This window comes from Rhamphochromis sp. 'chilingali', assembly GCF_963969265.1.
Source record: "Rhamphochromis sp. 'chilingali' genome assembly, chromosome: 11".
In the NCBI taxonomy this organism is placed as follows: Eukaryota; Metazoa; Chordata; class Actinopteri; order Cichliformes; family Cichlidae; genus Rhamphochromis; species Rhamphochromis sp. 'chilingali'.
In genome coordinates, this window is record NC_137938.1 from 26,003,687 (window position 1) to 26,027,141 (window position 23,455).

The following is a 23,455-nucleotide window of genomic DNA, read 5'->3' on the forward strand; positions in this document are numbered from 1 at the left end:
CCAGACCGGCCTGGATAGCAGTACCACAGCAGCTTAGCTGAGCCTGATGGCTAGCTTTTCCAGGGCAAACAGTCTCTGTATAGCCGGGTTGCGTTTGTGATACGGAGCGTCGGTGGCGCGCACGCCGCTTTTTCTTAGGAGTGGAAGACGGCGGAGCGATGGGTGGAAGTCCCTGGTAACTCCGAGGTCCCCCGAGAGCCAGTCGAGTTCCCCGGAAAGAGTGCTCGTGCTCCGGAATGAGCCACGGCTTCCACCGGAGCTCCTCCTCCAAGAGAGCGCAGAATATAGACTGGCGCTCGTCGTCGTCCAAGTCTATGGTGTGCGGCGCTTCCTCGCGCTGAACTGTGACAGGAGTATGGCGAGACTGTGATGAGGGCGTGGAAACTGGTGAGCTGAGAGGTGGTGACGCTGCGGCGAATCTCAGCGAACCGACACGAACACACTCAGGTTCCGGAGGCAGCAATGGAGATGACTGATTGTGGGGTTGTTGTGACTGGTGGGTGCTGGAAGCCATTTCCTGACTCGACAGTCCCTGGGCCTGCAGCATCTCCTTTATCCTCGTAAAGGCATCAACGATGGCAGGTGAGTCCGGGAGCTGGAGAAGGCGGGGATCCCTCTCCATAATAGCTTCAGCAGCGTTAATCATTACCAGCTTGCTCTTCAAATCGGGCGCTGTGAGGACGCGGTTGAGGATCGCTTGGATCTGAGCCATCTCCTCCAGACACTCGGTGAGAGCAGAGTCTGCTGGGTCCATGACTGGTCAGTTCGTTCTGTCACGGCGGGGTGCGCCGATGTGTGCGGAAACAGGACCCAAAAGCAGATGATGACGAGGAATAGTAATGATTAACAGAAAAGTGAACCTTTATTGCGATGACGGCAGGAAATGAACCAAGAGACCAAAGCAAACAGGCAAAACACTAAGAAACAAAACACTGAACTGACAAAACACTAAGAAACAAAACACTAAAGGTACTAAGACCAAAAACTATAACTATGACCGAGGTGGAAAAATAAACAGGCTATGACTATGACTCTGGTGAGAATAAACAGACGAACTGACAATGGCATGAAGAAAACAAAAGGCTTAAATACAGACATGAGGTGATCAGGGGAAGTGGCGACACATGAGGAAACAGCTGACTGACATGAATCTAATGACAGGACCAAGAGGAGTGAAACTAAATACAATGACCAAAGAACACATGACACTGTCAGAATAAAACAGGAAACACTAAAACTAGACATGACAATACAAACTTAACATACCAAATACGTGATGAATAATGCAAGAACTCAAACAGAAAACCCAGGAACAATAACTGCCTAAACTAAAGGCAAATAGGAAATACCACAAAACTAACAACATCTCAAAAAATGAGAACAATACAAAGAAAGCTCAAAGTGCTGGGTCGGAGACCCAGCCTGTGACATGCATCAGCTACGCTGTGAGCAAATAATCTGTTGCTTTGCTTCACTTTCCTTTTTTCTCCCTCCACTCTCCGCGCTGCTTTTTCCCTCTGTTTGCTATTGATATTTTTACTCTGCTTGCCATTGTTCACACCTGATTTTCTCTCCTGTGTGTACTTCCCTTCCCGTTTATCTTTAATGCATCTCTTTCATATTCCTTCTTGTCGGGGAAACTTGTATATTCACCTGTAATTACTGCTGAATTGCCGTTGTTGTGTTCCTGTTTCCTCTGCAGAACTCAAGGTACCAGACCTACCAGCGGATGTGGAACTACATGAACTCCAAGCAGCCTAGCGTATTTGTGAAAAGCACGGAGGAAGGCATCGCCCGTGTGGTCAACTCCAAGTATGCTTTCCTGATGGAGAGCACTATGAACGAATATCACCGTGGCCTGAACTGTAATCTCACACAGATCGGAGGCCTGCTGGACACCAAGGGTTACGGCATTGGCATGCCACTAGGTAAAAATACTGCATCACAAAAAGGTCATGCAGCACCTGATAATGTATTACCTACTTTAAATATTTCTGTACGCAGAGAAATGTCTTAAAAATGTATCTCATAACTTTTTTTATTGCTCCAAGACTCCAAATATATCTATAAAGTTATGAAAAAGCAACTGGGAAGCTAGTAGAGATGTAACACTGTTCCCTTTTTGATAATTACAGACATTGCTGACGCATTTTAAAAGTGCTGTTTCACAGCTTGTGAACTAAAAGAATAACATGATGTAGTATTTAAAAAAATTATGCATGCAGATTTTTAGTTTTAATTATTCTGAGTGGTTCAAGTTAAAATATAACTGATAAAAAGCAACAGGTTAACATTTCAAATCCCCTTTAATGTACCTGTCTTGTGACTTGAGTTGCATCCATGTCATCAGCTAATTCGATGTTTGCATTAATGAGCAGTTGAACAGGTGTACCACATAAAGCGAAATACTGTGACTGAGCATCTACAACAGAGACCAGGCTGCTTAATCATAAGTGACAAGGAGCTATCTCGTTTCTAAAATTATACAATTATTTGACAAAAAGAAAAAAAAAAACTCATTAAATGACAGCGTGAGAAGCATGAGATCAATTATGCTAAATAGACACATGTAGTTGTCTGTGATTTGTGAGATTAGACCTGAAAATTGTCTTGTACGTGGTCGGTTTATTTTTTATCTGTGGGATTAGCAGCTATTTCAAATGGAAGTAACGTGCACACAGTTAATTGCTTTTCCACTCACGCCCAGCGCTCGTGATGCCACTTTTTAGCACTTAGATGAGATTGTCACTGAATCACAGTAATCTGTTCCTATGAAGAGGTCAGCCATATCTCACTGTCTATTATTGACCAAGGCTGTGGAGGAATGGAGAGAAAAAGCAGACACAGAATAAAGAAGGAAAGACCACAGACGTGAAATAAGGGACATAAGAGGAAAAAAACCAAACATATTATCCCACTCACCTCCAGGTAAGAGGCTGTTTAAATTTAAAGAAATAGGCAGATATTTTTACACTTGAATAATTTCTTGCTGGGAATTAGATGACAGATCTCCTTAAGGATATGCTATTAAAATTTCATTAGGGTGTCTACAGTTGCTGTTCATCAGCAAGCTGCTTGGCAACCCACCATAACCTCTGTTCTACCTTTTCGTGTCCTGTGCGTTATAACTTGTACCTGCTTTACTGGGTTGTCTTGCTGCATCTCTCCCAGCCTCCAGCTTTCTGTGTATCCACATAGAAGCATGGGAAAGTGGTGGGAGGTGATGCCAAATTTATATTGCTGCAGTCATTAGTTGTCCTGATTGAAATCGTTTTTTTTTCTGGCGGGAGGTTGGTGTTCTCCAGCAGTGACTTAGCGAAGGAGGCATGATAATCACTGAACAACTGTCAACACTTTCTATAGAGACTGTTTATGTGCAGAAGGCCTGTCTAATAAAAGCTGCCTGTTGATTATCTTCACAGCTAAATACCATTATGCTAAAGAAAACATATTTGTCATTTGCACAGACGGAACCTTTAAACCCTCTAAATCTGGTCCAGCATATCTGGTTTGCTACATACTTTGTATGCTATTCAACCAGCTGCTGAACCACTGTGTCCGTCTAGTTGTTATCTTGCTGTCTATCTCTCACTAATCCTCTCTTTATTCTCACCATAAGATCACTTCTAGCCATCTCCAAGCTGCAGCGGCAATTCTCTTTTTCTGCTTAGTCTCTTTAACACTTAATCATTTCATGTTTTTCCCCTTTTTCTGAAAAAAATATCTCTCCCCTGTCTGGTCTCTTATGCTGCACCTTGCCCACCACTTGCTCTTATCCTGCCTTCTTGTTTTTTTCCAGGATCTCCATTCAGAGATGAGATCACACTGGCCATCCTCCAGCTGCAGGAGAATAACAGGCTGGAGATACTAAAGAGGAGGTGGTGGGAGGGAGGCCAATGTCCCAAAGAGGAGGACCACCGTGCCAAGGGTGAGTCGACCGCAGCTGTCTGCCTCCGTTGCCTCCTTCTCTCTAATGTCCCCAGTAATAGTCTCCTCACTCTCTGCTACCGTCCAGCTAATGGCTAATGCCTAACCTAATGTCCTTGCGAAGGGTACTTAGCACAATCTACTTTCCCAGATGTCTTCTGTTTGTCTCAGGTGGTGCATAATGTGAATTTTATTGGAGACAGTGTATCTGTTTACATGTGTGTATTAAGAGTGTGTATATGTGTGGGCAAAGCTTCTGCATGAATGACAGAGATGATGAAAACATCTCTGCGTTTATGCCACTGATGTCAGATGAAAATCTCTTTTAAAAATTATTTTGCTAACAAAATGCTTCAGTTCAGGCATTTCAGTATTGTTACACTTTATCAGTGCAGTTTATCTCAAACCCTTCAGGGCCCTATAATTCTGTTTGTCACTCAAGCACTTCATTCCAGGCAATTTAAATTTGAAACTCAGATGAAAGAGTACTGAGTAGTGATTTAGGATTACACTCACATTAAGTTTTTGGTTATTACTGTGGGTCAAGCAGTAGAAGATGGAAAGTCTAGTACTTTCCACAACGCAGCATGGTAGCATCTTTGTTAGACCACTTACTTCCAGCAGATTATCAATTAGAAAATATGAATTATGCAAAACTTACATTATGAATATTATGACAATTAAGGTGTTTTCTGATACTTAATCAACAGCTGAAATAGAAATCTGTACAAGAACAGTAGCATCAAGCTAGAGTCTGGTTAGCTTAGCTTAGTTTAGCATAGCGCAAAAAAATAGAAGATAAAAATAAGCAGCCTGCGACTATCAGCAGGTTTAAAGTGCACACCATTAGTTCTCCCATCACATAGTTAGGTCGATTTGTGTTATTTAACCTCTGTACACCACCACAGTGGATTTTAAATAAAACTGTCAAGATGTGATTGAAGTGCGTACTTTAAACTTCAATTCATGTGGTTTAACAAGACATTTAATGAGTTTAGAGATTACAGCAACATTTTATATAAAGTCACTCATTTTCAGAGCCTCAAAATTAATTGGACTAACATAATTTGAAATACAGGGACTGTTTTTAATACTTGGATGAAAATCCTTCAAGCCATTGACTGTCAGAAATCCATGGATGTCATCAAATTCTGCATTTCCTCCTTTAAAGGACTCTCCCAGGCCTCTGCGGCAGTCACTTTCACTTGCTGCTTATCTTTGGGTGTTTTATATTTAATAAAAGAATGCTCTGTTTGGTTTAGATTAGGTGACCAACTTGACCAGTGAAGAATAAACCCATTTCTTTGCCTTGAGAATTTCTTGGGTTGTATTTTCAGCATTAACTTGTGAAGCACTGCCCGATCAATTTTGCAGCATTTGTCAGAATCTTTCTTTCTTTCTTTTTGCTCTACATTTTTCTTCCTTTCACTCTGGCACAAGTGAATCTAAGTTTTCCCGTTTAAACATTTTTTTTTCCAGATATCTACAGACTCTTTATTTGTTCTGTGGAAAATACTAATCTGGCCTTCTTGTTCTTGAGTGTAACTACTGGTTTGTAGCTTATTGTAAATGCTCTGTATTTGCATTCATGAAGGCGCCTCGTAATTGCAGACTTTGACAAAGATACACTTACGTCCTCGCGAGTGTTCTTGGCTTTGTTAGATGTTGTGAAGATGTTTTTCTTAACCATGGAAAAAAATCTGTCATTATCCATCTTATTTGTCTTCTGTGGGTTTTCAGGCCCTCTGGTGTTGCAGAGCTGACCACTCCAACACCAAAAGACAGACTTAATTCTTCTTAAGAATGTATCAGATTTTTGATTCGGCCACGCCTAAACTTTTTGCTCTTTATCTAGGTTTATTTTTCTTTGTTCAGCCCAGTGATGGCCTCCATTACTTGCACTGACAGCTCTTCAGGCTCTATTTAAAATGACATTGAAAAGCTATCTAATGCGAATTCAACACTTTGAGCCAAAGTCAGATATTATGTTGGCTTCTTTTAACATGAAATAATGAGGGAAATAATAATGCGGTGGTGTACAAATGCAAAGGTAGAAAAATTGTGTCTTTGCCCATTATTGCCCTCAGTGTTTGTACTTGAACCTTGCCGTACACTGTTCTCTTCTCTACATTCAACTTAAATTGCACGTCTTTTTGTTATTTTGTTCCTGTTTTCTTTAGTTATTTTTCATCATTATCTAAAGTGAGCCTAATGATAGTTGTAATAGTTGGTGCTGTATGTGGTACAGATGGCAAAGCCTCTTGAGGCAAATGAACAATTAGTGCACTGATAGCAAAACAAGGCAATTTTGGCCTCATTTTTTTAGGTTAATGATTTTAAAAGTCAAGCTTTTTCACCGTGTTTTATTATAAATTAACTTAATTGTTTTCAGTTAATGAGTTATGTTTTACTAACCTCATGTTATTAAGTTAACCTAAAAAACAATTATAGAATAGAATAGCCCTTTATTGGCGATGTACATGTACAATACCATTATGGATAAGTAACCTAACCTTGATATGTTTTAGTCCCTTTTGCGCAAAGGCCCATGGCATCATGATCTGCATTTTTGCTCAAAATTGTAATTTTTTTAATTCAAAGTTTAATTCACAGCATTGTACTTTTAAACTGAGCCAAACTTCATTCTCACCAACACGGCAGGTCATCAACCCTGCAGCTCACTTCCCTTAGAGTATCACAGCTGTAACAATCTAACATGAAAGTAAATGAAACACAACCTTGATGCTTTAACAATAACAGTAACAAACATCAAAAACAATGTCGTATTACATAACATGCTTAATATTTCAGCTCTCTTTGCTGACACACTCACTCATGTCTGGGCTTATTAAAGCACAGACTACAGCTGACAAACAGGTGTCGGTTTATCTTCCTTCCTAGTCTCGTTTTTTGATCGTATGTACAATCGTTTCTATTTAGCATGCACAATTTTGAGCAGCTGCACATTAATACTTTCCTATTACCCTTCATCACGTGCACTAACTGAATATCAGTATGCACACATTCAGAATAGTCGAATATAATCATAAATCTATTCAATCATTTATCAATAAAATTATATAAGTTAAGTAAGAGACAATGAATCATAATTGCCAGAAGTGCTCCTTCAACTATGTCTTTTTTCACTGTGCTTGTAAACCTCCTTTGACAATAAACAGTTGCCCATTATGATGCATTTGCGCACGTATGTGCTAATCTTTGTCTCCTGTGGCCTGTTGTCAAGGTCTGGGCATGGAGAACATTGGGGGCATCTTCGTTGTGCTGATCTGTGGCCTCATTATCGCTGTGTTTGTGGCCATTATGGAGTTTGTGTGGTCGACACGCCGCTCGGCAGAGACTGATGAGGTATGCCCCCATACCTGCCCTCGCCGACCCCACAGACACACCCCAGTAGGTTCCCATGGCATCCCGCCATCCCTTTTGATTATGTTATTTGGTGTGTGTCCCTGTGTTGTGTTCGTGTGTGTGTGAGAAAGAGAATGGATGGGTTACTTTTTCAGCTTTTGCCTCCATTTGTATGTGTTTGTTTGTGCCGTAACATTCAAGGTTCACTGTGTTTTGTGCATGTGAGATGAGAGGAATGTTTAAGTACGTGGCTCTGACCTGCTGTAGCGTTCGAATTTTACGACAGCTAGAGAATCTAATCGCATGTTCTGCCTGTTTTGATTTCACTGTGCCCTTTTAGTGTTCGGTGTTTAACAGTATGGCAGCAAGTGTTTGTGAGCTAAACATGATAGTTGGATAAGCAATATTGAGAAATGCCAATATTTGCTTGCATAAAGAAGTAGTGTGAACTTTTTTCCCTGGCATTAAATGTCATGATGTATCTTCTTTTACATGCCTCACATGTACGCTGGTATTCTTCGTTTCCATTGTTGTGTGTATTGCTTCTCACTCATGTCATTGTGCGTCTCCCTCTGTCTCTCTCTCTCTCAAACGCACACACCCACACACACACACACCCATGCACACACACACACTCTCCTCCTGTCATTCGACCATCAGTGTGTGTTCTCCAATAACGAGTACTGTTTCTGTTTATGTGAGCACATGACTTTTTATAAATCATGCTTTCATTGAGAATGTGGTTGGCCTGTAGTGGACACGTTGATGCATTTTGTTAGTCATGTGTGCGTATCGCAGTAGTCATGCAGCTGGAATGATGATGAGTATTGGTGGATGTGAAAGTTTGGTTTAGAATGTGTTTATGTGTGTGTTTGTGTGTGTGTGTGTGTTTGAGGCTGTGCACAGTTGCTGTACGAGTGAATGCTTCTGTATTTGTGCGCCTGAGTGTGCCGGCCTGCCTGTCCGTTCATGGTGCCATAATGAAGTGCCCATAAACTAAACATTTTGCTGTTCCGTGTGTTTGGATTGTAATAACTCTCTCTGCTTCTTGGATATTCTCCCATCTCTATCCATCCACACATCCTTCCTATGACCTCTCCATTTATTTTCAAACCATCTTTCCATTTGTTGGTCTCTGCGCCCTCGCTTCTCCTGCTCCTTTTTGTTTACCATGCCCACTGTGTCTGTTCTGCCTTGTTGCCGGCTTGTTCTTTTTGTTTTGCTTTTCCTTTCAATTTTCTTGTTCTCCCTCCGCTCTCCTATTTATGTACTGCCTTACCACTTGTCTTGTTCTGCTGCCTGCCTACTTTGTGTCTATGGCACCTCCTCCCCTGCCTTTGCCTCCTTTCCTCTTCCTTCCCTTCCGTCTTTCTTCTTTCCTCCCTCCTTCCGTACGTCCTTTAGGTGTCTGTCTGTCAGGAGATGATCACAGAGTTCCGAAACGCCGTCTCCTGTAAAAAGAGCTCTCGAATGCGCCGCAGACGGCCCCTGAGCAGCTCAGCAGCCTTGCGTCACCCTACCCGCATTGCTCTGGGGGCCCCTCGGCCCCTGCGCCTGGTCCGGGAGATGCGGCTCAGCAACGGCAAGCTGTACAGCGGAGCTGGCCCCCTGACAGGTGGAGCTGGAGGGGGAGCCGGAGGAACGGGGCAACCAGATCTGGGCCCTGGGCCCCAAAGGATCCTAGATGATCCGCTTGGAGCCAACACCACCCCACCTCCACCTGCCCCCACCCCTGTGATGCTGCCTGCGCGCAGCTGCACCCACGTGAGGATCTGCCAGGAGTGCCGAAGGATCCAGAGCCTGAGATCAGGTAGCAGTATAGGATCAGCGTCAACAAGAATACCCCCTTCATCCGCCCCGCTGCCCCGGATACCTCCACCCCCACCCCCATCCTCGTCCAATACAGACAGTGAGGGTGGAGGCGTGCCCAGCCCAAGGCGACTACATCACAGCCCCCCAGCTCATACCCCTCGACCCATTCCACCTCCGCAGAGCAGCAACACCTCAGACCTTCTTGGGGACCAGGACTGAGGAATGAAGCGAGTGAGGTAGAGGGGTGAGATATATGGGTGAGGGACATTTGCGCTGCTTAGAAAAAACACTGTTTCCACTGATCAGATTCATCCGAGAACTGAAATGTTTGAGATGAGGGAACAAAGGAGTAAAAAAAAAAGAAAAAAAAAGAAAAAGGAGTTGAACTCATGATAATGCCAGCCAACACGGAGCAAGAACGAGAAGAAACATGGGGGACCAAGACTTCATCCACTTCAGAACTGAAGACACAGAGAGGTGGTCATCGGTTAAGTGTTTGCATTTGGCTAAGAAGAACAGTTCAGTTTGGATAAAAGAGAGAGGAGATGCACATGACCACGCGTCAGTGCCCGCTGGCCTCCTTTTGTCTCCTTACTCCCCTCTCGTGTCACTTCTCATTTGAGGGTCCTGGTTTTCTTTCACGGACACTTCACTGGAAGCTAACCAGCCCTTTACTGAAATGAAGCCTTGCTGGTGGACATACTGTATCTGTATGTGGTTTTAAAACAGCAACTGACTTCCAGAGAATTTATTCCTGATGTTTTTTTCTGTTGTCTTTTTGTTACCATTGTTCTAAGTGGGAATTTCAGAGTTAAATAACAGACTACGTGTGACAATATGGTGGATTATAACATACCAAGACACTTGACAACAGCTAATTGTGTTCGAGAGTTTTGTGCCCCTCCCTGTGCCCCATAGCTGCTTTTTGGATGGGATCGGGGAAGCTGGATGAAACGACTTCAAGGCAACGTAATGCAAACGGTAGCAGAGAAAACTGTTGGTCTGCCTTTCTTTACACTGTGTGTGCGTGTGTGTGTAAAATTTGTGCTTTCTGTAAGTCTGTCCGTAACTGCTCAAAACGAGGAGAACCGTGTACCCAGCAACAGCTTCTTTCTACCAATGTTAGATATTCAGACAGACACAAAAAGGGAGAGAGAGGGAGCGAATGAGCGAGAGAGCAAGAGGCTTTGAAATGTGAAATTAATGTCCCTCGTTATCCTGGGTAACGCTTGCCAAGCCCTTACTTCTTTTTCACCTCTGTTCACACCATGTAGACAAGATAGAGAGACTGGGCGAGTCAGAGACAGAGAGGCAAGATAGAGACGAGCAGGAAAAGAGGAGGTGGAAAGAGCCAGAGAGTTAAAAAAGGACACTACTGAATTTGAATAAGAATTCCCTCACTGAACTACTTCCATTAATAGATCTGTCCTGATCTGTTAATTCTGGGCATCTTTTAAGGGGCTTGTTAATGCGCCAGCAGACTATAAATGCGGCTTCCTCCCATCTCTCTGTTCGACAGGCTATCTTGGCCGTCCACAGCAGCGGCTCCTGCCAGTATGATAGACTCAACCCAGCCTTGTCAATACCGTCTCAAGCTTTTGATCACCTAATTACTCCCCTCAGTGGCTGGGGACCCATTCAGGAGGGGGTCGAATGCAGGGAAACGCGCTGATAAATAGATGTAGAAGAAATGTTTTTTCTCTCTGGCTGGGAAGCGAATCTGTTTTAATTATGTTGTTAATGTTATAGCCTTACAGTTTTGTGAAACTCCAATGAAAACAGACTCTAGTGTACAAGCAAAGTGTGCCTAAAGGGAGAAATACTGGTGGGTTTGCATGTTTTTGCCCTTTTGCTTTAAAACTTGTTCAGTTTTTGCTCAACATACAAGACCTTTTTAGACCAGCTTCAACAACTGTGGCACAAAATACATTACATACAACAGTTATCAGTCTGGATTTTTTAATTGTCAACAAATTGCAGTTCAACTAGGGGACATGTTCCTTTGTATCGACCCTGTTAAATACTGACTGCAACAACCAGCGCCTGAAAATAGTCCCCCAGTAAATATAGCCTTTACTATTCTTTCTCCAACATCTGCTAAAAACTGCAGTTCCCAGCTGTGTTGCCTTTTTAAAATGGGACTGCACTCCGTGTTTCAGCGGGAATATAGACATTGTTTACTAACCCTCCATCTTCCTCTGTTTGTGGGCACTGCCGCCGTCGTATTCACTCAGATGCAGTGTAGTGCTCGGCCTGTTGTGGTCTAATGGAAAAAAAAAAAAAATCAGACCAGCTTTATGTCAGCAGTAAATCCAATTATTTACATGAATGCGAGAGAGGCAGCAGGCGTGTTGTTCTCCTTAGATCAAATATAAGCGTAATTAATTTTACACGCTGCCACGGTATAGCGTGTGTATACCTCTGCCGAACAGTTCATGTTATGTTTGCATGATTAATGCAGACATATTACTCAGAATGTTAATGTTCCATTATTATCATGTGCAGCATTTGCATTTTCTACAGGTCACTGACTCGATGTGCATTGAACCTGTTGCCCAGTCAGTTTCCAAATTAATCCCTGCTGAATGATTCTCTACTTAGTGGACTAGGGGCGTTCGATACACCCACTTAGTTGTGGTTAGTGTACTTACAGTGACAGTTGTAATAAAGTCTTTCTGGAACACCAACATTCAAGATGTAAGAGTTAGCAAATGCAACGGTTACAGTATAAGACAGCGTCTGTGTTTTGTTATTGGGTTTCTTCACAGATTGATTTCCTGACAGAGTTTATGAATGTAATGCTTTAGAAGCTGATTCCTAATTATTGGAAAACACAGTGTCCCCGCTCCCTGCCCGCATCAGTATCTTTCTTTTTTGTCTCCCTCTTGCCCGTAGTTTGGAATTGCCGTTCTCCAACGTAAAGATGTGTCCCCTATTATCTTCCAAATCCCAACTGCAGCATCCCATAACCAGCAGTAATGCTAAGTGTGTAAGATAATGTGTAAAGCCACCAGTTCGCCCTTTACAAATCCCTCAGAAAAATGAAGGCATTGTTGTCTAGACTAACACTGCATTGCTATATAATGTTATGCATTTTGCGGGGAAGCAGGTTTGTTGACACTGTTGTGCTCCAGATAACGAATGATAACATTGTTTGCACACATTATGCCGTTTCTTGTTGAATGATTGCTGTCAGCAGAAGCAGGCTTGATTTGATGCCTCTCTCTCTCTCTCTGTTTACTTCTGCCTTTGTGTCCAGAATGCTGACAGGAGCGAACCTTTTTCACAAATCTTTACAGCACACACAAACAAAAACACACTCATCCGCTACGCCTTCGTCTCCGATTCCTTTGTTGTCTAAAGGCTGTAAACCCACCGGTTGTTTGTTGTTTTCAAAGTTGTCTTCTGAGTTTCTTTAATGACTTCCATGGTTCATACAAGCTCCGGAAACCTGATGTGTGACAGTACCACACAGCCATCAAGTGGCCACAAACAGCTTTAAACCATCAGCTGAAAGCATTTACAAGCTGCGGTGCATTATTGTGGAGAAGCGAGAGGAAGGTACAAGCTCTAAAAAAATACATTCAAAAAAAAAAAAAAAGCCAAAATATTGCTAGTATTAATCTAAATGGGAAGGGAGGGTCACAAAACAGATCCAATGGGATGTCTGAACATTCACTCCACGAAACAAACATTTGTTTACTTTTATGTTGTTTTCTTTGGTATTTTTTCATATTTCTATACTAGTGCTAAATGGATTATTAAAACTAATGACTATTATGATGAAATTGTTATTATTACTATTGAAGACGAGAGGCTCTGTGGTGTGTGTGTGTGTGGGTGAAGGGTGGAGGATGGGAGGTGTTGGGATGAAGGTGAAATGATGTTCTTCAGAGCCCGCCCTGTTGTTCAAACCTATAGACACACAGACTTCTTTTGGAATAAAAATATTCAAACAGTCCCACAGTGGTATGTGTCTTTGCTTTTTTTAATAGAAAGCTCACTGATGTCATGTTTTTATTCTAATAGAGGGATGAAGTGATTTAGTTAAGGGCCAGATTTTAGAAACAAACAACTCTTTCAGTCATTTAGGCCCTCAACGTCAATAAATACACAGTAACGTGAAAAAAGAGAGTTTTGATAGGATGATATCCTGTTAAAAGTACAAAAAGTACAACCAGTGATTCAGTAGTTTGCAGAACTACTTTCAGCAGCAAGAACCTCAAGTAATTGTTTTCTCTTTGAAGTTATTCTTTACAGCATTACTTCTGTTCATTGAGGTTTGCAGACATTGGTCCCTGCACAGCTTAAGATCAGTCATGTTGAGGTCTGGACTCTGACCGGGCCATTGCAACACCTCTATTATTTTCTTTATTTAGCACTTCTGTTGTAGATTTGCTGCTGTGCTTGGGATTATGTCCTGTTCTTTCTCCTGGCAACCCTTCAAAACAAGCCATATTTCTTCAGCTTTTTTCTAATTGTACTGTCATCAACTTTAACATTTAAAATGCCCACTAAGGCCTGTAGAGTCTGAGAGGTAGCTCTTGGGTTTTTGGTTTTATGTAATATCTCTGAGCATTGCAGAGTGTGATCTTGGGGTGAATTTGCTGTGACGTCCACTCCCAGAGAGATTGTAGCACTGTGTTAACACACACCTGAATGCTCCAGACCAGCAAACTGCTAAAACTTCTGCTTTTGTAGAGGTGCTCACACTTGCTGATGATCACTTAATCAAGCTGATTTGATTAGCACCTCCTGGCTGCTACCTACCCTGTTAATTCTCATGTAAACACTAAGGGTGTAGTTAGTTTTTCATAGCGCTGCATAGAGGCCAGTGAAAACTTTCTTTTTCACATGCCTGTGTGACACAACACCTTCTGATGCTGGTTTTACTAAATATTTTGACCAAACTGAAGACCTTATATGTACTTTATATTTTCATTTTTTTTTTTTTACAAAATGTAATTTAATTACTACATAATAGATTTTTATTTCAGGTTTTCCACACTTAAACTTTACATATTTTTTTTTAGGTGGTAACCTTAACCTCGCTCAGTGATAAGCTGATATCAAAGTGCTTTGATACTTTACAAATACAAATAATAGTACTGGTACAACAATGTTATTGAGAAAAACTACCCAAAGGATCATAGTAAAGGTAGCTGTTCTGCAGAGATACGCATATCAGACATGTATCACTTAATACATACACACATAGGATATATTCATACTGGCTCACTTGGACACATATGGACTTTATATACTTTTATTTGATAGTTAAGTAGTTTAAAATGTATGGAATGTGTGTATTTCACAAGGCTTCTGGTTTAAATCGTATTGATGCATCCTTAGGCTTTTTAGCATAAGATTTGAATCTTCTGTAGACCGACCTTATTTAAAATTTTTACCGCCAACAGTAACTGTCAGACAGATATAGTGCAGTAGAGATACGAACTTACATTTCAAGTACTAGCACAAGTGCAAAATGTAAATAGCGCATACACTTAAATGAATGTACTCTTTGCAGTTTCTGTCCAGCACTGAATAATGCACTCCCTCCACTCTTTCTCACGGACAAGACAAAACTCTAGAGTTCAAGAAGAGAATAAATCACCACCTGTCAGATCTGTCAAAACTTTTTTTTCTTTTTTAGCAACAAAGTTCAGTTATACAGCCAATCTAGAGACCGTTACACAGAGAAAAAAACAACAAGAAAAGAAACAACAGCTTTGTGTTCACAGCACAGATTGTTAAGATAATCAGATTTCTCAAGAACTGACTTTCAGTATTAAAAACACACACAACAGATTCAAATGAGCTGTCAAACTAGTTTACAACAAGAAAAAATGATTTTGTTCATACAAGCTCTGACAACACCGAGTGAGCAGACACTTTCACATCACACCCACAGACTCACACTGTGGGGAAATGCTGTTTGAAAACCAGAAGGTGACAGTTCGTAAGGTATAGACCAGTATGGTATGTTTGCAAACCACATTTTCACCCTTTTTTTTCTCCCCTGTTAAAATAAAAAAAACCAAAATACTGCAACACCTGCAGACAGGACTGTGACATGATCATTACACAAATGTTCAACAGAAATGACTGGGAGAGATATAGGAGGACTGTTGTTATTACTACAGCCTGCCTACACACTTACAGAAAACAGTCCTGGGTTTTTGAACATGTTGTATGATATGGAGATAAGCAGGCACCTAATTCATAAGAACAAAACCTCGAGTAACAGTCCAGTCAAGTTTACGGTTTCACAATCAGGCTGCTGTCATGCAGGAACACTCCAGCCTTCCTCTCTACTCACAAAACCTCTAACACTGTACAAGTCTCAAAACCCGGCAGCAGAACAGGAAACAGGAGTACATGCTTTAGTTGTGGCACATCGTGACTTCCAGTTCAGTTGAAAAACAAACAAACTAAAAACAGCTTAACAAGGTTTTTCAATTCAAGCTTGTTCTCTGTGAACGAGCAGTTCTGTTCTCCGTCTCTGCTGCTGTCAAATAAAGTTACCAAAATAAATAATACATCCTGGTTGTGTTATTTTTTTAAATTACTTTTTATTTTTGGTCTGATTGGTTTGGAGGAAGAGAAGCGAGCAAACACTTTTTCTTTTTGTGTGTCCCGTCTCATGCTGCCAAACTTCATGTTTTCATCTTTTATTTAAACAGAATTGTACTAAAAACACCTTCTTTGCAAATTTTGAACAAAACCAAGAACAAGGTGTGAGTTGTAAGGAATCTTCTTTTCTTTTTTTGTGTCCATTTCCCGTTGTGCACGGCGAAAATTTACAACAGATCATCCTACCTACCACTGATTTACATTGCATTACTTCCACGTAAGACTTGTGGTTATAAAGTTTTAAAAACTGGATTAGAGCAGATTTATGCAGTTTAAATTGGCTTGAAATAATGGAAATCAAACAACCACAGCTCAGCTCAGGATACAACATTCAATGCAGAAAAAAAACAAACATTCAATGTGTGTGATTTGTCTAGAGTAAATGTTAAATAAATAATAAAATTAACAAAAATGCAGTGTATGCCATCTTGTCATTTATTTTTTTTGGCAGTTCTGGACACACAGCAACTCTAAGTCCTGCCTGAAGTTAATGCATCCACCGAGAACAATGTCACCCTGCTCTGCCAATTTATCCAAGAACCAAACAATACAAAAATTACTCAGGTTCAGTGGTCTCTCCTGCAACCAGAGCGGACAGAAAGAAATATGGTCCTCGTCATTATTTTTAACAGCCAGTTTGTGGTAAATATTCCCAATTCTCCACTGAGCGAGAGGGTGAAGTTGGCAGGACAATCGATAATTTGCAGACTGTGGAAATTGCAGATGCTGGGTCGTCCACCTGCAGCATTGTCATCTTTCCCAGTGGTGAATTTGAAGGAACCACTAAACTGGTTGTTAAAGCTAAGTGAAGTATCATATGCAACCTGCCTGAGTAGTGCCTTGTCAAAATTAATTGTACTCAATGGCAGACAATCTATACAAGCATGGCCAGACCGAAACAATTACTGACACCAGAGTGGAACACACTTTTATTTATGCTCTGTTACATTTTTCCTTCCTGGCTAAATTCTTTTTGCCGAATAGTTACTTTATAGTTACGTTAAAAATATTTAATATGTAGGTTTTTTTCTCCTAGTAGGAGTAGGACTACACCATGATGGCCCATATATAATATGTCTGTTATTATGTAATACTGAGTTGATACTTACACTTAAAGCAATTCATCTGCCTCACATCCACGGCCAATTTAGAATCACCAAGTTACCTAACATGAATGTTTTTGGACAATAGAAGGAAGTTCAGTTTGGGGTTCTGAATCTTGCCCAAGAGCACTTCCGCATGTACACTGGGAAAGCTGGGGATTGGACGACTGTCTGCTTGGTGCCTGGTGGACAACTTGCTCTATCTCCTGTCCCAGAAAAGAATGTCTTTTTAAGGACAAAGGCTCCATAGAAATGGTTTTGCAAAAAGATTTGCTTGAATAACAGTAGTTACTGGGCTTCAACCACTGGTTGGAGCAGCCAGAGTTGGATTTGTGACCAGTGGATCCACCACTGGTTTTAATTCCAGAGGCAAGACTCACATAAGTTTAATTTGTCATTAAATAGCAATAAAACACTGTGAGTTAGTATTTAAATTGATCATGAAATGACTGAAGTTTAAGTCTTACTGTCACGTGTCCTCCCCCAGAACAGCCAAAAGAGATGGTGATATTACCAAAGATGATCGATGCTGGACTGTTTGAGCTGATAATAGTGATCACAGTAACCACAATACATGTCACTGTTATCAGAATAAGGTGAATACAAGTGTGTGTGCAAGTCTGAAAGCATATAATTTGTCTGGCACCAGGATTTTATGATGATATATTAGTAACATGACAGGATTTTTATACATTAAACACATTTAGCTGAACTCAGATAGTCAAGCTGTAACTAACTCCATTTTTTTTTATCACTCAGACATCAGACATCTTTAGTCAGACCATACTGGTGAGTTCCTCTTTTCCCAGTATAGCAAGTTCAGTTCCTTTTATTAAATCCATTCTGTCTCTCAGATACAGTGGATGCAGTGATGTGTGACTGAAAGAGGTGAGCTCAGTTGATTTGGCAGGTTTAAGTTTTCTTGTTCAAATTTTGATTGTTCAGATGATTCATCTGCTTGAACAATAAAATAAATTTCAAGCCAACTTTGATGAGAACAAAGAAAACAAAACTAAGCTCTGAATTATTACACATACAGGTGCAAGATCTTTTCTACGGTGATGCAGATTGAGACTGAGGGTGTCGCACTTCAAAGAGAGATACAATCCAGCAATTATATATATGTTCTTTTTCTTGGTGATGGGAAAAGGCCCTACAGCTTCATTATCTTTTTATTTACTATCATATCATCATAGCCATTAATAATTAAGTAAACCTTAGGCTTAAGTCAGCCTCAAAAAAACATCAAACTCTTTCTGAACGCAAGTCTGTCAGAACAGTAACAGATGTGTGCTTTGTTCTGTGGTTTAAAGCAAGCATTAATAAAACATTAGGTTTAACATTACAGTAAAACTCCTCGTTTTGCAATTTTACAATGAGCCAAAAAAGAAGAGTTATAGGAACTGTTGTGATATCACTCAGAGCTGAAGGGACAGCACTTAAGGGGTTTTTGTGGGCAGTGGTGGTGCACTGTATGTGGAAGTGGGGGTGTGAGTTGTCATCTCAATAAATGAGGCTTCTTTTTTTGGGTGAACACATTTGGTGCATTGTGAAATGAAAAATACAACAAAGAAGGCCGAGGAGCTAGAAAATAAATATATGTGACAAAAATGGGACAACATTCCTCTCCCATGAGCCCAGCAGCTGGTTTCCTCAGTTCCCAAATGTTTATGGACTGTTGTTAAGAGGGGATGCTACACAGTGTAAAATCCAGCATTTTCAGGCGCTTGCATTCTGTTTGTGATATTTACATTTTACACACTGTCTTAACTTTTGTCAGAATTCAAATCATGAGCGAATGCGACTTTTTAAAAAAAGTGCTGTTGGTAAACGAAGCGATTAAACAATAAGAGTCCAGTTCTGAAAGTGGGTGCTTTCAAGACCAGCTGTCAACATAAATGATGGCTGTGAGTTTCCTCTTCTTTAGGCCAGTAATGCAGCAACACCCCAATACAATGGGGTGATGTGGAAGACATCATGCCTCGTCCCTGTACCAAAGACGCCTCGTCCCAGTGGCCCCCAGGATTACAGGCCCGTGGCACTGACCTCCCACATCATGAAGACCCTGGAAAGGCTCATCCTGGACCAGCTGCGACCCATAGTAAGACCACATCTGGATCCCCTTCAGTTCGCTTATCAGCCTCGTCTCGGAACAGAGGACGCCATCATCTACCTGCTCAATCGTGTCTACACCCATCTGGACCAGCCGGCGAGCACTGTGAGGGTCATGTTTTTTGACTTTTCCAGTGCTTTCAACACCATCAGGCCGACCCTCCTGGGTGATAAGTTAGCAGCGATGCAGGTGGATGCTTCTCTGGTGTCCTGGATTGTTGATTACCTGACAGGAAGACCACAATATGTACGTCTCCCACAGTGTGTGTCTGACAAGGTGATTAGCAACACAGGGGCACCACAGGGGACTGTCCTCTCCCCCTTCCTCTTCACCCTCTACACCACAGACTTCAGCCACTGCACAGAGACCTGCCATCTTCAGAAGTTTTCTGATGACTCTGCGGTGGTTGGATGCATCAGCAGGGATGATGAGACAGAGTACCGGGCTGTGGTCGACTCCTTTGTCACGTGGTGTGAGCAGAATCATCTGCAGCTCAACGTGGCAAAGACCAAGGAACTGATCGTGGACTTCAGGAAGACCAGGAAACACTTGACCCCTGTTTCAATCCAGGGGGTCAGTGTTGACATTGTGGAGGACTATAAATACCTTGGAGTACACATTGACAATAAACTGGACTGGGCTAAAAACACCACAGCACTTTACAGGAAGGGCCAGAGTCGTCTCTATTTTTTGAGGCGACTGAGGTCCTTCAACATCTGCCAGAAAATGCTGAGGATTTTCTATGAGTCTGTGGTGGCCAGTGCGATCCTCTATGCTGTTGCATGCTGGGGGAGCAGGCTGAGGGTCGCAGATGCCAACAGACTTAATAAACTGATCCGTAAGGCCAGCAGTGTTGTGGGGATGGAGCTGGACTCCCTCAAGGTGGTGTCGGAGAGGCGGATGCTGTCCAAGATAAAGACAATGTTGGATAACACCTCCCACCCACTCCATGACATGTTGGTCAGTCACAGGAGCTCGTTCAGTGAGAGACTGAGATTACCGAAAAGCACCACTGAACGACACAGGAAATCATTCCTGCCTGTGGCCATCTCCCTGTACAACGCATCCACTTAACACACTGTTTGCTGCTACAACTACACATGTTTCTTTTCCAAATATTTATTTATAAGTGACTTATGTATGTATGTATGTATATATATGTATATATTGTACTATTCTTAGTTAGCGTATTGTCTGTCTTGTCTTAATGTTGGTTTAAAATGGAGCACTGTAACAAAAAATAATTTCCCCCAGGGATCAATAAAGTATTCTGATTCTGATTCTGATTCTGATTACAACAGGGACCCCGTGTGGTGAAATGATGAACAACACTTCATCTTGGTCTTGGTCACTGAATGCCTTTAAATTGCTGTTAATATGCTGCATTAATCCCTACAAATAGGAAGATTCAGTATTGTGATCATTAAAAAGAGTTGTGCATTACTAAATCAATAACAATAGAGTAATATATCAAATCATATTGGGAGCAAAATATCAATTAACATCTGTCTTTTTTGTATATCATTGCAGATCTGCAATGCTTAGTGTTCAAATACTCAGTTTGATGTATTCTAATTTATTATGCTTTCCAAATACAGACCACACAGCTACTAGTCATGATGGAACTTTCTGAGAGCAAAATTAATTAATGAAATAAAATTTTAAAAAGTCTGCCAAAATGTTGTGAGAATTTTTGTAACTTTTAAGCAGAAATGCCCAAAGTCTCTTCCTGTGTGACTTTCTTAGAGCTATTGTAAATCTATTTCAAAATCATTCCCTTCAAACCACCAGTCTTATCTTTGCCATCTATTTCCTGCCAAAACTGAACTCATCATACCAGAAAAGAGAAACCGCAGAATTGGTAAGGTCTGTGAAAATGGAAAAATTTACGCATCAGTAGCATCAGCAACAACAACAAATAAGTATGTACAAAAGTATAGCGGTAGCAGATCTATGCACTCTCTATGGGACTAAATGACAGATAAAGCGCTGCATTGAAGTTTCTTGAATTTGTCAAAAAACAAAACAAAACAACAACCATAAAAACCAAAACATTAAATAGTAAATAAAGAAACTTTGATTTAAGAGCTTAATATTGTAAACAGCAAATAAATATATAAAGAAATAAAAGTTTACTGCAGACAATATTTCATACCCTCAGTGAAATAACACAGCAAATGCTAGAAAACTGCCAGTGATAATGATGGTGTTCTGTACACGGCTGCACCATTACAGAAACTTTGCAAACTATATTTTAACAAAAATTACACTCACAACGCAACACCTGAGGACAGGATTGTGACTTTTATACTGAGCAATGTTCTTCACAACAGACTGCAGCTTTACAAAACTTACAAACCATACACTCCATCTTATCCTTTAATTTCTTGTATTTGATTTAAAGCTGCAGAAGTAAAGTTTCATATCATAAATAATCAAGTTAACTTTCCATTGTATTTGCCACGTAAACATTGGCATGACATACTGGTTTCTTCATTGCCCAGTGCCTTCTCTATTGATTGTGTAATTTTCTACTTTAATCTTCAACTTCTTCTTTGATGGTTTTCAAAGGAAAAATAACTTTCTGTATTCTGTGGCATTAGTGGCAGCACTCCTCTGCAGGATAAAAGGAGTTGGCTGTGTTACTTAAATCTCCTGCAGAAATACATACAATATAAACACTGCAGAATTAAAATCAGGTGCAGTTTGTTTTTGCAGTAGTGGAGATTACCATAGAAGCTTTTCACTGCATCATGGTAAAAGAAGAAGTTATTTGCATTGATAAAATGTTGGAGGCTTGCAGAAAGTAGCTCACTGTGGCTGTTTGTTCTTTTTTGTCCCTGCAATACAAAAAACAAAACAAAACACTAATTCCAAATAAATTGGGACAATATGTAAATGTAAATTTATCCAAAAATATATAATATAGAAAATGTATGAAATGCTTATATTGAGAAAATGTGTACTTTTATTTCATTTTAACAACGTGCCTAAAAAAGGTTGGGACAGGGCCATTTTTACCGCTCAGTAGCGCCCCCTCTTCTTTGAACAGCAGTCAGTAAACAACTGGCAACTGAGGAGACCAGCTGCTGGACTTCTGTGAGAGGGATGTTGTCCCATTCATGTCTGAAAAAGAATTCTTGGGTCTTTTTTTGTGGTAGTTTTCTTTCCATGATGTACAAAACGTTTTCAGCTGCCTAAAGGATGCAGGCAGACGAGATAAACTCTCAGACTCTTCTACTACAGTTTTTGTTTTAATAGTTGCAGTATGCAGTTTAGCATTGTCTTGCTGAAATCTGCAAGGCCTTCTCGGCGTTACTTTCAGATAACTTCACATTTCTATTTGTCTGATCACAGAACAGTTCCACTTTCCCTCAATCCACTATAAATGAGCACTGGCCCAGAGAAGATGATGATGTTTTTGGGTCATGCTCACATATGACTTTCTTCTTTGCAATGATAACCTACATTTCTACAGACAACAACTTCTAGAAATGTTGTGTGAGAATCATCCTTGTTTTTAATGCAGTGCTGCCTGAGAGTCTGAAGATTATAGACATGGGTCAATCCTGATCATCAGCTTTGTTGTTTTGTACAGAGTTTTCTTCAGATTGTCTGAATCTTTTGATATTATATAGACCACATAATGCAAAGTCTTCATAATTCAACATTGAGGAAGAATTTTCTGTAATTGCTCCAAAATTCATTAAACAATTTGTTGCAGACTGGAGAAACAGCACATGTCTGCTTTTGGGTCGTAAATAATGCCAAACATATTCTTTTGTAATTTCGAGATTTGAGTCTGTGTGGAGGGTGTTTTATGCACTGTTTCTAAAAACATTTATTTTATATAATAATCTAATAGTTATGAATCCATGGGTTGTTTGCTAAAATATCCGGAGGTTATTCAGTTCAGTTCAATTCAATTTTATTTATATAGCGCCAAATCACAACAGCAGTCACCTCAAGGCACTTTATATTGTAAGGTAGATCATACGATAATACATACAGAGAAAAAACAACAATCGTATGACCCCCTATGACCAAGCACTATGGTGACAGTGGGAAGGAAAAATTCCCTTTTAACTCCTTTTAATTTCTTTTATTTAAAAGAATAAAATAAATATTTAGTCAAAAGTCTTTGTTGGTTTAACTTTTATCAGTGGGTGTTTTTTAGTCATTGCTGGACTAAAACTAGTTAAGAAAAATATAGTAAAGTAATGATAGGATGTATACAACTTAACTGCAAATTCCATTAATGTACATTTTTCACTGTCTTTCCAACACTGAGTAATGCACAGCCCCCATGCTATCTCATTCACAGGGAAAAACTCAAAAAATCACAACCTGTCAGATCTGTCCAAACTTTAGCAACAGAGTTTTTTTTCTGCCAATCTAGAGACAGCTACATAGAAAACACAACTCTGTTCTCACAACACAGGTTATAAAGATAATCAAATTTCTTAAGAACTGACTTTCAGTATGAAAACGCACACAACAA

At 40.5% G+C, this 23,455-nt stretch overlaps 1 protein-coding gene across 9 annotated transcripts in view; it reads left to right on the forward strand.

Moving 5' to 3' along the window:
• The window catches only part of grik5 (glutamate receptor, ionotropic, kainate 5), a 112,032-nt gene that overhangs the window by 85,241 nt on the left and 3,336 nt on the right, over positions 1-23,455 (forward strand). For 3 of the 9 annotated variants that reach the window (XM_080896690.1, XM_080896693.1, XM_080896692.1), the window contains 4 exons: positions 1,703-1,928; positions 3,800-3,928; positions 7,172-7,338; positions 8,698-13,066. In XM_080896690.1, coding sequence (XP_080752816.1) covers positions 1,703-1,928; positions 3,800-3,928; positions 7,172-7,338; positions 8,698-9,324 — 1,149 coding nt within the window. In that variant the 3' untranslated portion in view covers positions 9,325-13,066. Of the gene's footprint in view, positions 1-1,702; positions 1,929-3,799; positions 3,929-7,171; positions 7,339-8,697; positions 13,067-23,455 lie in introns of those variants that run through there. The other 6 variants (XR_013973414.1, XR_013973415.1, XR_013973416.1 and 3 more) reach the window with 3 other exon arrangements.